Source organism: Melozone crissalis, unplaced genomic scaffold (assembly GCF_028551555.1).
Source record: "Melozone crissalis strain CALT ecotype California unplaced genomic scaffold, PUWL_Pcris_2 ptg000107l_1, whole genome shotgun sequence".
NCBI lineage: Eukaryota > Metazoa > Chordata > Aves > Passeriformes > Passerellidae > Melozone > Melozone crissalis.
In genome coordinates this window covers 1490969-1506562 of record NW_026535884.1, presented here as the reverse complement: position 1 = coordinate 1506562, position 15594 = coordinate 1490969, and the positions used below count along the sequence as shown (strand labels likewise).

The 15594-nt window shown below is 42.6% G+C and overlaps 1 protein-coding gene across 2 annotated transcripts; it reads right to left on the bottom strand.

Annotated features, from left to right (window-relative positions):
• Positions 1–1773: 1773 nt before the first annotated feature.
• On the bottom strand, positions 1774–15182 carry TNFRSF1B (TNF receptor superfamily member 1B). 2 transcript variants are annotated; one of them, XM_054291963.1, is made up of 10 exons: positions 15081–15182; positions 9203–9308; positions 7325–7453; positions 6071–6220; positions 5248–5341; positions 4978–5165; positions 4230–4304; positions 3643–3680; positions 2769–3036; positions 1774–2221 (listed from the first exon to the last, which is right to left on the bottom strand). In XM_054291963.1, exons 1-10 carry the CDS (start codon positions 15180–15182, stop codon positions 1923–1925), a joined length of 1449 nt encoding a protein of 482 aa, XP_054147938.1. In that variant the 3' UTR covers positions 1774–1922. The 2 variants fall into 2 exon arrangements, with proteins under 2 accessions (XP_054147938.1, XP_054147939.1); XM_054291964.1 differs by lacking the exon at positions 15081–15182 and adding an exon at positions 13471–13604.
• Between the last annotated feature and the right edge of the window lie 412 nt (positions 15183–15594).

Below are 15594 nucleotides of genomic sequence, written 5' to 3'. Positions count from 1 at the left end.
ACAGAAAAAGACTCAAACTGGGTGGATTTGGGGTCGGAACACGCCCTCATGGAAATGAACTCAAACGGGGCGAGTTTGGGGTCGGAATACCCCCGGGATTTCTGCACCGCCCTCACGGAAATGGGCTCAAACAGGGTGGATTTGGAGTCTGAACGCGCCCTCACGGAAATGGGCTCAAACAGGGAGGGTTTGGGGTCGGAAATGGGCTCAGACAGAGCGGGTTTGGGGTCGGAAATGGGCTCAGACAGAGCGGGTTTGGGGTCGAACACGCTCTCACAGAAATGGGCTCAAACCGGGCGGGTTTGGGGTCCGAACGTGCCTGTGGCCTCCGCACCGTCCTCACAGAAATGGGCTGAAAGCGGTCCAAAGAGCTGTGAAAAATGAGGTTCTTGTCTAAATCATTCAGTTCTGTAGTAGTTTCAATATGCCCATTTTCAAAGTCTTTCCTGAAAAATGCCTTCAAGTGTAAGTTTAATACAGATTTGCAAACGGCTTCTTCATAGTAGAACTACGGACCTGATTGTCAGCCCCAGAAATAATTACAGATTATATGATATCATAGTTTTTGTGGAAGTTTAAAATCTGTATTTTTAGAATCTGAATACTCCTTTTTAGCAATTTTATTCCAAAAGATCCTTTTACATTTCAGGCCTCAGAAATAACCACTGTGTCTGACTTGAGATAGATTAGGACAGTTCAGTGGAAGTGCAGGGATCACACAGTCCAGCAATGTTTTTATGGCATAACACAAGGGTGATGTGTCACTGAATGACTTCACTCCCATGGGATTCAGACTCTGGATTGCAGATTCTGCTTGAACATAGCCACCACAATTGACAGTTAAGTCACAGATGTAAAATGTAATTATGGGAAGTGGGTTCCTAAATATTGGCTTCCAAACCACTTCATTCAAGGAGAGCCTCCACTAATTTGCTCTAAGAGTTGGTTGGAGCTCCAGCATCATCAAGCAGTGAGGGAGAACAGGATTTTCAGGTTCTGAGGTTTGAGTAAATTCCATTTATTACAGATGATGCTCTGCCACCTGAGGGCAAAGAGCTCTCTGGCAAAGGTAATCACAGGGATCTGCTCTAATAATCACTGAACACAGGGAAAATATTTTGGATTTATGGTTTACCTCAACAATGAGGTCAGGATCAATTGGGGAAACATGTTACCTCAGCCAGGACACAAAGGGGGCGAACTCTAGGGTTGTCAACGAAAGGAACTTCCTTCCTCCAAGATAAAAACAGTTCAATCTGGATTTTTCCCTTCTAAAACAAAATGAACTATGTACAGGCAATGAAATGCTGTTGGTTAGACATAACAGTTGTAATTTTAGTTGTAAAAAAGAGCTTGTGTAAAAGATTTCACTTCCTGATATCCTAAATGTTGTTAAGAAATTTGGTCTGATAATGAGAAAAAACAAACTGTAATAATAAAGGAAATATCCAGGAGGGTGAGGGAAAGTATGACAACTAAAATACGGGATAGGAACTGATAGCTTTAAAATTTAAATCAAATGGATGATTCCTGAGCATTGAAAGAATGATATTTTAACCTCAGTCCCTTGGAAGTGCTGTCACAGCCATGTTCTTGACATGTGGCAGACCTTGAATAAAAATCATCATCACAAGAAGTCTCAGGAGAAAATTTAACAGCATAAAGTTTGAAAAATATTCCTTTTCAAGTCTGATAAATGTCCTCTTAGAGTATTACAGAAGAAAGGGAGTTGGCCATTCCATTTTAAAAAGTTTCAATGCTTTTAAACTGCAAAGCAACAGAAGACACTAAAAAGCATCAGTGTCTATATTCATCTGAAATTTCAAATCTCTGTGAGAAAGCTACATTTACCATAATGTTTGTTTTATAAGACAAGAGGTTGTTTGATTATCAGTCAATCTGCATATGATCTGTAATTTCCTTTAACTGGTTTTCATCCCAGCATCTTGAATGCCCAGAGGAACCTTCTTTTCTTCTGGAAGTAAGTCTTGAAGTAAATTGTCCTCATTTTCCACTGCAATATGAATTTCGGTTTCTTTGTTCAAGGCATTTTCTTCTTTTGAAGGGAGGGTTTCTTCTCCTGTTGGGGAACCCCAGGGACTGTGCCCATTATCCCTGACAGTTGAATTTATCTGCTCAGGGCACTGGGAGCTACAGTCTGGTCTGCAAAATTTCACAATGCACGTCACATTCACCTGCGTGCCTCCATTACCAGAATATTCTGTCAAATAAACACAAAACACAGAAGAATGAAACCAGAACAGGGCAGCTGGATTCTTTATCCAGCTCTTTGACTTACAGGTAAAATAGACACTAAATATCTTTTTGCTTCACATAATTTAGTCAAGCTGGTTGAGTTGGTTCTGTAACATTTTGGTACCACAAAATCCACCTATCTCCCCAGAAATAAAAAGGCTGCCAAAATTAATGCAGAGACCTGGATTGCAAACAATTCCTTGCCCATCTGTTGTCATTTCAAATGTTTTTACAATATTCTTTTGTAACTGCTCCCTTTGGCTTCTACTCCCACCCACAGGTAAGTGCCAACCCCCTGATGCCCCAGCCCCTAAATCCCTGTTTGTCCACTGAGGAAACTCTATTATTTCAGGATGGCAACTTAAAACAATCATTTTTTCTTTTCAAAAGCTACTAAATTTTCTCTCTGCTGAACAGGACTCAGATGTTTTATCCTGTCATTTAGACTTCTGCTAAAAAGACTCATAATTTATAATTTCAAGAGGTTCTGGATCATTCAGAATCATTACTACCTGAACTTGCAGAGCTGTGTCTGTCTCCACTCAGGAATTTAGAACCTTCAGGAGGTGAATGTTGCTGCTGAAATCCTCCTGAGTTTTTATTTTCATCCTTCTCTTTACTTATTACACTGCTGGTTGCAGATCCAGTTGGATTCAGGATACTGCTGCTGGACCCAGAAGTTTCCAAGAGATGCTGTTGTTCCTGTTCAGAACTCCTGGAGTTCTGCAAATCTGGATCTCTGATTTTTTTGTCACACTGTTTTTCTGCAGGGGGGAAAGGCTGGAACATTTGCAGAGAAATGCAAAATATTAATATAAAAAAAAAACAACCAAAAAAAACCAAACCAAAACAAACAAACAAACAAACAAAAAAAAAAAAAAAACAAAAAAAAAAACCAGAAAAACCCAAAACAAGCAACCCACTAGCAAAGAACTGGTCAGTATTTTGGCAGCTAAAGAAACCAGTGATGATTGGAACTAGAGGAGCTTTAATGTCCCTTCCAATCCAAGCCATTCTGTCATTATTTTCATTTGCATAGTGATGGGTGCAAGTAAAGTCCATAACAGCTCATTAGGGGTTCAACAAAATGAACCCATCTCCTCAAGGCACCCACAGCACTGCTCTGATTACTTAGGGACCAAATTTAGTTTTCAAAACCCCACCTGGGTTTTAGTGCTGTTTTCAGCCTCACATAGAGTGAGGGTGGGACATTATGTGGGATATTTAAGATACATCTTACACCCTTGCTTGGGGACCAAACCACCCTGTTCTCACTGCAGATTTCTTGCTGCTGTGCTGTTTTCTTCTGCTTGTATTTAGGTGAGAGTTTATGATTTCTGTGTAACTTTTAAAGAAATGGAAGAGGTGGAAAGAGAGGACACTCACCAAACCTGCCTCTGTAGCTGCTGCAGAGTACACAGGGGCTGCCAGTGAGCAAAGACAGTTTGTTAGCACCCAAACCTGTCCCATTTGCAACATCTGCGCCCTAAACTAGGCTGTGATCCCCTGCTCCTGGAATAAACTTCAAATGTACATTTATTGCACACAGTTTGAACACATTGGAACCTGTATTGCATTAATTTCGTGACTTAATTAGCCAGGAAGCAAAGAGAAGCCTCAGCATGAATTCATAATCTTTCTTGTATAATGTCAATGAGAAAAGCTATTGATGACAATAAACCACATTCATGTCTGTTTAATTATAACACTTGAAATGGTCTAATATTTAAATGATGAGGTACCAAATATTTAACAAGCTTCAGCAGAAGCACAACTGTTGGACAGTTGTCCAACTCTAAGGCTGTTGTGTATTTAGACAATTACCTAAAATCTGAGGTACAAGACAGATTTGAAGAAAGCTGGCAGCTTCTTAGACACTAATTTCAGTCAACCACCAGGCTCAGGTAATGGGAAATAAGGCAAAAACTTCACAGTTTTTACAGGTTTGCTTGTTTTCACTTCATGAATCTTACCTTTTTTTTTTGAGACTAAGCAATACCCCAAAATAGCAATTATCAGGATCAGTAACAATGGCCCTGCTACTGCTCCTGAAAATAAATAAAATAAGAAATTATTTAGCAGCTTGATCTAATTAGAAAAAGGTAGTTTTGTAGTTTCTGTGCCTCACTACAAAAGCCAAATTTACAAGTATTGTATATGTCTGACATTCACATCGGATGCCTTAATTGTCAGAAACCAAGGTCTCATTTCAGTCACCACTTCATAAAACTGAATTCTCCTCTCCTGAAAAGTGAGGACAGACTTTTGGCCTTGGTCCCAAAAGGTATTTCTCTGGGCAAGCAGGAGTTTGTCACATACAAGGCCAAGTAGCTCAAAATGCTCCTAAACATCTCTGCCTTCTCCTGTGAAAAGCAGAGAGCACATCCACACCCAGGAATGCTGTCAGGACCTTCTGTCTGACAGAAGACTCACAGACCTCTCACCAGGTCAGGTTTGCCTCAATCCAGAATTTAAGATACAAAGTTTTCTACCAGCTATAGCAGCAATTATCAGGAAATCCTTGTATAATCTAGTTTGGGTTTTTTAGAAGTAATGCAGATGCACAGGTAAAAATGCAGTTCCCTACAAGCTGTGTCACATTGAATTAATTGAGCTCTTCTGAGGTTCTGTTTGGTGACTGGTTTTGGAAAGACACTGAGAACCAAATATAAGCTTGGTTCCTGAGCAGACAAAAGTGACTTTAAATGAGTTAAAGCTCACCAGTGATGTGGGACAGGTCAGGTACAGAGTTTAACATGACAGGTTGAGTTATTATTTCAGCTTTGTGGGAAGCTGGGTTCTGGGTCACAAGTAGGTTCCAAATGGTGTGAGGCAGAACCGTGGCTGTTCCCGAGTCACTGCAAACAGTGTCATTCCTGCTGTTCCCAGGGACAGCCACTGATTTACAGCTGCAAGAGACAAAAAGAGAAGTCAGGAACACCAGAAAGCCCTGCACAGCTAAGGCTGCTGATGGACAGAACACTGGCTCACACGGTATGGGGTGTGCAGCTGGTGTTGTAGGATTCCTCAGGGGAAAACGTGCCAGGAGGACAAGGTTCACATTCTGTGTCTGTGCTGTCTGTCCCTTTAAACAAAGAGGAAAACTCCAGTTACTTATCTGGTGAGAAACAAGAATGAATATTCAGGGTCTGCAAGAGTTCCCAGCAATGATATAGAAGCAGTGCAAAAATGCAGTCTGTGACTGTCACAGGAGACATTCACTTGATGCACCCAACCCAAAAAGATTAACCAGCTGTAAGTTTGGTGCCATTAAAGGTTCAAATGTGGTGCTTCAGACAAAGCTTTTCACCGACTGACTACCATACTGTTGAGTTCTGCATCTTCTCAAAATGATTCGTCATTTTCTTAAATGTTTCTCATTTCAAGTATTTTAAAATTATTTATCATTTTGACACAGATGTATTATCAGGTGGTAGATTTCATCAACCAATAAAACCAGATCAATTCTGCAGGACAGCATAGAGTCATCATTATTTACTGTACCCAAAATCCCACCTGAAGCCCTTTTTCAAGGATTTAAGGAGTGATTAAGTGGTCTTGGATTTCAGTCACTTGTACAGAATAAATCACAGGAGAGCATAATGAAGATTAAGTTGGATTGGGAACTTTATGATATATGACAGTAAGAAATTGCAATGTGTTGTCACTTTGAATATACCTCTGGAGAACACTGTTACTCTGGTTAGTGCCCACTTGCTTAGAATGTAAAAATAAACCCTAAAAGGAATGCACAGCTGAAGGGAATTAGGCCAGAATAAATGTGCAGTATGCAGAGTGTTCAAAATCAAATTACCTCTTCTGGAAACCCGGTAGCCTTTGCCGCATTTTTTGTGTGTTCTACAAACTTCACAGTACTCATCCAGCTTGGAAACACAGTACTTGTGGGGTGGGCAGCTACAGATCCTGTCCTGGGACCTGGTGCACGTTTGATTCTGTACAAGCCCTGGTTTTAAAACAAAAATAAAGCAGCAAGATGTCATTGACAGCATTTAAAATCACAGCCTGCAATGTTTCGAGTGAACATGAGGTGATGTTCACATACAAGTTTTGTATAGCACCATAAACCAAATGTGTTACATGCCCCAATGTCTACATTTTCAGAAGAAAATGTTTTCTCTCTCCAGGCAAGGAGAAATTTGCACCTGCAGAGTGCACATTTAAAACTCTGTGCCTGCAGTTGTGTTGTATTTTGTCATAATTCCAAATGTGGCCATTTGTGTTCACCACTGCCATACCTGGGGGCCACACTGAGATTTTCAGTCCGTGCAGATCATGTCACTGTATTTAATGTGTTTGGGGATTTTACTACAGATATTTCCATATTGTAATTAACCAGCTTTGTAAGATCTATTTAGACAAGACCAAAGGTCCTTTCAACTTAGACTGTATCCTTGAAACTTACTTCTCAGTGAATCAACTATATAATGTTCTACACCAATTTCCATTAGAAATTATGGAGAACAGCATGACTGAGTTCATTAATGCAGGTGATCTATTAGCCCAAAGTACAGGTGTTGGTACAATGTTCTACCTTAGGTACTGTTCAGCTGCTTCACTGAACAGAACCAGTGTGCTCTCACTGACTGCTGCTTTGCAAAATAAACCAATGTTTATTTTGCAAAATGGACCCATGTTTACTGTTGTCACTTCAGCAGACAAAATGAGAAATGACAGGATGCTGGAAATGTAATTATCCATTTATCCATGTCCAAGTCAGGTATTAAAGTCTCTTGATGGGATGTTATAAGCAGGAGCTTATTCTACTGATGGCATTTGGAATATTTTAGTGATGTAGTGCCTTAGCTTTTAATAAATTATATTATTAAAACTTATATTATTAAGTCCTCATTTTTAGGACTTAAAAATAAAAAGAGCCAGGGCTCCCTGCAAGATTTTTTTCCTTGTTTCCTATCCCTAAATCTTACACATTACAATAGCATGAGGGCTATACAAGTGATTGACAAAATCTCATAGGTTTCTTAGGAGAAAAGACAAGGTTAAACCAAGCCCAGTCTTTGAGCAAGCCCCTTTCCTAACCCAAGCCTACCTTTCCTGCAGGGTGCTGAGCAGGCAAAGCACTGTGGAGAATGATTCCAGATGGCTGTGTAGGTTTTAGGTCTGCAGGGGCTGCACTTGGTGTCCGTGGTGTGACTGCAGCTCCCTGTCCTATACTGACCTGTTAAAAGAAAAATACCCCAAACCAAATCAGAGAAATCATCTCACTGGAAAAGATCACTAGGAATTAAGGCTCATTCTGAGCTGTAGAATCCTTTCCCTTCACTGACATTATCAGATTGATATAGAGGACTGCATGTCTCTACAGGGAAAGTCTGACTTATGTCCATCCATGTTTGACCCCTTTTCCTACATGCACTTCAGTGGATTCCAGACACATTCAAAACAAGGCAAAACAAAACCCCTCAGCACATACTTAGGTGCAGCTACCACAATAAAAAACCCAAATATTTTACCTTTGCAGAAGCTGTTTTGTGGTGAACACGTGGAGGTGTTTCACAACCAGGCATGTGCCAGAATGATGTGCCTGAGTGAGACCCTTTATTACAGACAGTGGGTGGAGAGGGCAAAGCTTCCCACCACCAGCAGAGTTTGCACTATTTCTCACATTTAGTACAGTGATGGGAGCATGTGAGTTCCAACATTAATTTTGGAGAAAACACCTCAATTGCCATTTCCCTTTCATGTGAAAGGGGAAATAAGATAAAAGTCAATGTCTCATATCCTTTACAAAAATATCCTGGAAAACATAATCAGGAAGCAGGAATAACACTGGAAAATTTTTAGAGGTGCTTGGAGAATCTGTTTTTCAAAAGAAGAGGCCCTGGAGGTGAGCCAAATTAATTATTTCCAAAGACTTTGTTTTCCCCTGTACTTAATTAAAGCTTTACATTCTGCATCCTACATCTTGCTCATGATCTAGGCTGATTCACTGAACACTACATAACACAACTGAAAAGTTTTACTTCTGAATTCTCATCTTTCATCTGTCATGAACAAAGGAAGTCTGACAGATCTATCTAGATAATTTCAGTTAATTCAAGAAGCTGCAGCTGTTTCAGCAAATACTGATTTCCTGTTTGAACTTCCGGATCTGACAGACACTCAGCATTTATGGAGACAAATTTTCTTTGCTCAGCGTGTAATGAGGAAAAAAATGCAGGTTGTTTTTTCTGTATCTAATATAATAATATAATAATATAATTGCAACTTATTGCACTCTATGACCAAAATCTCCAAAGAACATTACTATCCCCCCCAACAAACCAATCCCAAAATCCACAGACAATGACTTTGGCTAACTACAGGTCACTTATAATCACCCCAGGAGTGTAGGATGTGACAGCTCAGAGCAGACAGTGTCTGCAGTCCTGTCCCCAGCATGACAGTGCTCTCAGTGTCTGATTTACACTAAAAGACAACAACTCCCTTAATGAACAATGACACATTGACCTGTCCAATGGAAAGCCCCTTAGATAAGTGATATTATCATAGCACAGAAACCAAGCTTTACTTCATGCCCTGTTTTACAATATATATTTTTATTAGTGGGCTAGGGTCTGTTTTGCCTAATTTTTGTAATTCCCTTAGTGAGCTGTTGCTTCCCCTCCAATGTTGACTAAAATTACTTTAATTACTTTAATGAAAACTTTATGCAGAGCTGTGCGTACACTCCTGGTAAGCCCCAGCCCAGTTAACCTTGAAGGAGAATTCCAGTTCTGATGGACAATGTGTCTCTTTTACAGGTTTTTAGCAGTCATAGTGTTTTGCTGTCTTTGTTGAGGAAGAATGCATTATAACAGCAGAAATCTGATGCACTTTAGATGTATAAGTAATCCAAATACACTATGATCATCTGAAAACTGAATGAATTTGGCTGTGTAAAGTAATAGTTTGAATGATAACCTACCTGGAGGGCACTGGCTGCAGCATTTATCAAGTTCTTCATCATAGAATTCAGTGCTGGGATCGTTGCATCGTTCTGCAAGCTGTGGTGTGTAAGGCAATGAATATTCCTAGGAGAAATCAAGGGCAAGTCATGAGTCACAAATCCATTCTGATCCTGAATTAGAGACTCAAAAGAGACAAATGCCTAAAGAGCAGTGCAATTGCAGGCACCTTCCCTTCCAAGGCACCAGTGGAGCTATAATGAAACAGCACAGAGGCTGCAGGGCCAGGAACAGCTAATGAGCTGCATGTGACCCTTCTGAGGTTCCTCTGTTTTCCAAAGATCCACCAGGAACCAAGTGATTTCTCCAGGTTTAGGTTCAAAAGAGTGCAGTGGAACCAAAGAGCTGAGTGCCTTATCCCCACCTGCCATGGCTCAAACATCATCTGACAAAACACCAGAGAAACCGAAATTCCGACCTGTGGGTTTGTGGGAGAAACATTTACTGCAAAGCGGCTCAAAAACCTCAGTCAGTCTTTCCAAAGAAAAGGGAAAAAGGCTTTTATCTTTCCAGGCACTCTGTGATTCCTTCCTCAGCAAGGAAGGCCTTGATGTTTTGGAAATGATGTCTCCAAAAACTTCTGAGAAGCAGCACCTTTGCAGAAGGTGCAGACAAATATGCAGGTTAAATGCATTAGAGACAATCATGAAATAAATACAGGGTGCCTAATTTCAGCTCACACTGATCAGCACAGCTCAATGAACAAGTGTCAAATTATTTAATGACTTACAGACTATTTTCAAAGGGGAAAATACACTCACTTAAAAAGGTTCCTGTTAGGTAGGACAAGTGTAGGAGTTTCCTGCTAGACCAAAAAGGCACTGTTAAAAAAGGATGTGACACTGCTCAGCTTTAAGGCATCATTGCAGTCTGAAGAGATTGCTCCATGTTTAATCTACACACATTTAGAGGAATCATTACTAAGATGAAAAATCAAAACAGGAACAAGATCTCGGGAGGCCAGTAATGAAAATATCCTTCCTCCTTACTGAAAAACATCTTGAACATCTATTGTGGCTTCACATTACTGACATAGGAAATGAATTATTCCCACCCTCTTCAGCATTTTCTTATGCAGCTTATTGAAATATTTTATTTCTTATTTCTTATAAAGAAGATATATTCTATATCTTCTTTCTACTCTTATTTGACTGTGATCAGAAACAGGATTTTGTCAACCTACTCAATGGGCAGTGTCAAAAAAACATTTTCTAAGAATGTGAAGGCAGAGAAAAGTCTAAATATCATAGGATGGACAATGATAAATCATCCTGTTTGCAAACTTGAGCTGCCACTAAAATTAGAAGCAGAAAAGGGCTCTGCTCTCAACAAAAATATTTTTATTAAGTTACTTTTTTATTAGAAGAGGAAAGATCAAGTGTTGTCATCTCATTTTTGCAGTCACTGTGATCAGCTTCATTAAAAATAGCAGTTGAGAGCCTTTTCAAAACATAAGGCTTCAATGCAAGAGCAGACACGGGGGGAAAAAAAAGCAGAAATACAATAAACCACATCACACATGACCCTGCTGGTGAGGTTTCCTGGCTAAAAAAATATAAAGTTCTTATCTCATGCTCTTCCCTGTCTGTTGTAAATCCTGCCCTGTGGGCTGCAGACACAGGAAAACCTGTCAGTTGCTGGGTTCACACCTGTTTCTCTGAAGTTGTGCTTGGAAGGATCTCTCTGCTGTCTGATACCATCTCCCTGAAATTTTATCTGCTGAGCTGTGGCTCTCAGTGACTTATAACTGACAGTTAGACACAATTTACACACACACACACAGAGCCACACGCACGTGCCCAGCTTGGTTTGCCCAAAAAATCCTTCCAATTCCCAATTGCAAGGATTCGATTCATTTACTAGACCCCAATTTTCTAGCAATTTCACCAATCCTAAAGTCTGAGTTGGGCCATATAAAATTTCTGTCTGGCATCCAGATGCATTGGCTACTTTGGACTGAAAGACTGATGAGTAGAGACCACATTCTATATTTCACAATCTTTGCATTTTGTTCATTTTTGTATCTCTCACAAGACTTTCTTTTATCCTGTTTTTACTGTGATTCAGTGTCCTACAAGCAGATTGTGTGAAGGGAAACTAACCTGATGCTGCACATGTTGCATTACAGGCTCAGAACTTCTCAGTCTAAATAGCAGTGCCTAATGGCAGCTGATTTAAAAGAAATTTATAAGGACTAAATTAAGAGTTTGGAAGACTTCATTTAATTTAACAGGTGCAAGAAGAAATAAAATGCCTCATCTGTCCATCAGTAGAGGCACAAACATTCTTAAACATGAAATTTAGTTTAGCTCTATGCACATCAAATTAAGAAATACATTTTGGCATAGAAATTGGTAAACTATGTTTGCCTTTGACTTCATAACTCACTAGGGAAATTTTTGCAATGCCTCTGCATTAAGCAATAACCAAGAAGTTACACACACAAAGTCAGTGATTCCAGACCCTCTGGAGTTCCTGCATTGTTTGGATAACTTTCCTGTTTGCAATGCAGATATTACTGTACAGGTGACATAATTTGTCCCTGGAGAGGAGTGGCTAACAGTTATCTCCAGACAAGCTGAAAGGTCTTTATGTGTAATTAAATTTAAGTATCTTAACATAAAATGAAACATGTTTACACAATGGAAGAATCTATATAAATCCATTCATATAACACTCATTTTAATTTCATTTTCACTCAAGGCCATTTATACAAAGATATATAAGCATATATTTTAATCCTAATTCACATGTCTACATTTCTGTTGATCTATTTTTCATACATTTGCCTTCAAACCCAAGCTGTCAGTCAGAGGATCTGCAGAGGAATTACATTTGTGTGCAGTGTTCTTCACGCATGTGAAACCACAATGAAGTCACTGAGGTCTCTGGTGTAAAATCTGTTTCTATGGAAAGGACTTGACATACAGAGACACTATTTGCTGAGCTAGCAGACCTACTGGAGGCAGGAAAAAACAGAATTCTGTCTAAAATATTTAAACTTCTCATTTTAAAATAAGTTCTGTTGAATTTCACTTACCAGATAACAGCGTCACCAGTTCTTCTCTTTGAAAACTTCAGGTTATTACTGATAACCTTGGTGATTCAATTGTTCAAAATGGCAAAAATAATGTTCAGTTCCTGCGTCTAACACAGAGACTGAGGCTGGGAACTCTCAGACACTTCCAGATGAATGAGATAAAACCCAAGAAGTGTCACACAAGAACTATTGCTTTGCCAGTTTGTCTCCCTCAAAAATAAAGTTTTCTTTAACAAATCACTGTTAAAATTTGATATAATGGGCATGGATTTTTTCCAGCTCTGTGACAGGTGTGGTATTACTGAAACTACTGTGTTTGTTTTTCTAACTTTACGTATAAGCTTTTCCTTATTTTGTCACGGTGCAAAAAGTGATGCTGAAAGTTTCTGTCATTATTTCCATCATTATGTTTCAGTCATATTTAAAATAAGAGGAGAGCTAATTCCTTTTGAACCAAAGCCCCTTGCTCAGCATGAAACATGACAAACTTAAATTCTGGTGATAAGTTCTGCCACAATTCTGAGACTGTCCCTTCTCTCTCTGCTTTATCCTATCCACTGCAACGTGTCCAGTAAATCAGGTTCAAAACACTCTCACCTTAAAACCAGAGCTGAATTAAAAATTAGTGAGAAACACTAATTAAAATAATTATTTTAATATATTATCGGCTCACTGTAGCACCCCATACTCCTTAAAAGACCACAGTGTAATTCCAGGTTCAATTCTGACATCCTCGCCTGATTTCACTGAACCTTTGCTTATCCAGCCTCAATTCCTATGATTAAATGAACATGTAAATAACATAAATATCCCATAAGAACACAGTGACCTGGACATCTCAGCAACATTTCCATATTTATCTTCACAATCCTGAACATTTTAAAACCAGACAGAAAAGTCCTGTCAATACACCAGTACAGAAAACACTGAGTTGAAGGCAAACAGATCCCACTGAGCTCTTTGGCTGGCACAGCTACAAACCCTCACTGCCAAACACAATGTGCAGCAGCAGCTGGATGTGGAATAGAACAGCAACAGCTGCAGCACATCAGATCTTCATGCAAATTCAAAGGTTTTCTATTTTAATAGGGAAGAGTTCTAGGGAACCAACGGAGCAGAACAATTCTTCCTGTGCAACCAATGTCATGTAGATATGGGGTTACACTCTGCACTTGCCAGGATGCTCACCATGGTTTTTACAGACATTCAAATAAGCCTGCAAAATCAACACATTTCCGCTGAAAATCCAGGAAAAGTTATTAGTCATTCCTTTGGGAAGCCAAGAAGTAACAACAACACAGACAAAGGCTCAGCTTTGAAGTTTAAAGAGCAGGACTTGAAATTGCTGTAGAGATCACGGTGAATCCAGCCCAAGCCCAGGGGCACAGAGGGGACAAGGGACAGACAGGTGACAAAGGACAGGAGACAAGGGACAAGTGACAGGAGACAGGGGACAGGTGAGAAGGGACAGACAGGTGACAAAGGACAGGAGACAAGGGACAAGTGACAGGAGACAGGGGACAGGTGAGAAGGGACAGACAGGTGACAAGGGAAAGGAGACAAGGGACAGGTGACAAGGGACAGAAAAGTGACAAGGGGCAGGTGAGAAGGGACAGACAGGTGACAAGGGGCAGGAGACAAGGGACAGGTGACAACAGACAGGCGATAAGGGGCAGGAGACAAGGGAGAGTTGACAAGGGACAAACAGGCAACAAGGGGCAGGTGACAAAGAACAGACAGGTGACAAGGGGCAGGAGATAAGGGACAGGTGACAAGGAACAAACAGGTGACAAGGGGCAGGAGACAAGGAACATATAGGTGACAAGGGGCAGAGACAAGGGACAGATGACAAGGGACAGACAAGGTGTCTGTGACAAGGAACCAATAGGCAACAAGGGGCAGGAGACAAACGACAGGTGACAAGGGACAGACAAGCGACAAGGGATAGGAGACAAGGGACAGGTGACAAGGGACAGACAAGCGAAAAGGAACAGGTGACAAGGGACAAATAGGCGACAAGTGGCAGGAGACAAGGAACAAGTGACAAGGGACAGGTGACAAGCGACAAGGGACAGACAGGCGACAAGGGGCAGACAGGTGACAAATAGAGCTCTCACACAGCAATGGGACGCTGCCTCCAGGGCGGCATCACCTGGGGATGCCCGCGGGCGTTTCCCCCGCGGCGCTCCCGCATCCCCGGAGCAGCATCCCGGGAGCAGCGCCCCTGCCCCGCCCGGCCCCGCTCACCCAGCCCGGCCCCGCTCACCCAGCCCGGCATCGCTCACCCAGCCCGGCATCGCTCACCCAGCCCGGCATCGCTCACCCAGCCCGGCCCCGCTCACCCAGCCCGGCCCCGCTCACCCGGCCCGGCATCGCACACCCAGCCCGGCCCCGCTCACCCAGCCCGGCATCGCTCACCCAGCCCGGCCCCGCTCACCCAGCCCGGCATCGCACACCCAGCCCGGCCCCGCTCACCCAGCCCGGCCCCGCTCACCCGGCCCGGCATCGCTCACCCAGCCCGGCATCGCTCACCCAGCCCGGCCCCGCTCACCCAGCCCGGCCCCGCTCACCCGGCCCGGCATCGCACACCCAGCCCGGCCCCGCTCACCCAGCCCGGCCCCGCTCACCCGGCCCGGCATCGCTCACCCAGCCCGGCCCCGCTCACCCGGCCCGGCATCGCACACCCAGCCCGGCCCCGCTCACCCAGCCCGGCATCGCTCACCCAGCCCGGCATCGCTCACCCAGCCCGGCCCCGCTCACCCAGCCCGGCATCGCACACCCAGCCCGGCCCCGCTCACCCTCCCGGCCGCGGCGCCCATCAGTGCCGGGATCAACGCCAGGATCAACACCGGGATCAGCACCGGGACGGGGCCCGGGAGCAGCGGCCGGCGCGGCCCCATCGCCGCCGAGAGCGGCCCGGGCGGGCCCCGCAGACGCCGCCCCGGGGACGCGGCTCCCCCGCCCCGACAGCGGCGCCGCTCGCACCGGGCTGATTGCGGAACAAACAAACTGCACAACCGCTGTGAAACTGCTGCAGCCGGTGTGTTTATTGCAGCGCTGGACGCACGTGGGGGTCGTTCTTCTAAAATGACATGCGTGGCTCTGGGAACTCCGGATGCTTTCTTAAATCTCCCTCTCTAATCCATATGCATGCAATTTCAGAATAGGTTCATACATATTCATTTTACTGATTTTGCTGCTAATTTTTCCTTTATCAGAAAGAATTCCTGGGTCATTTTGACCTTGCTTTCTGCAGCAGCCTCTGTGTGTGTCCGTTTCAGAGTTCAAGGGGCTTCTTCTTTATCTCTGTCC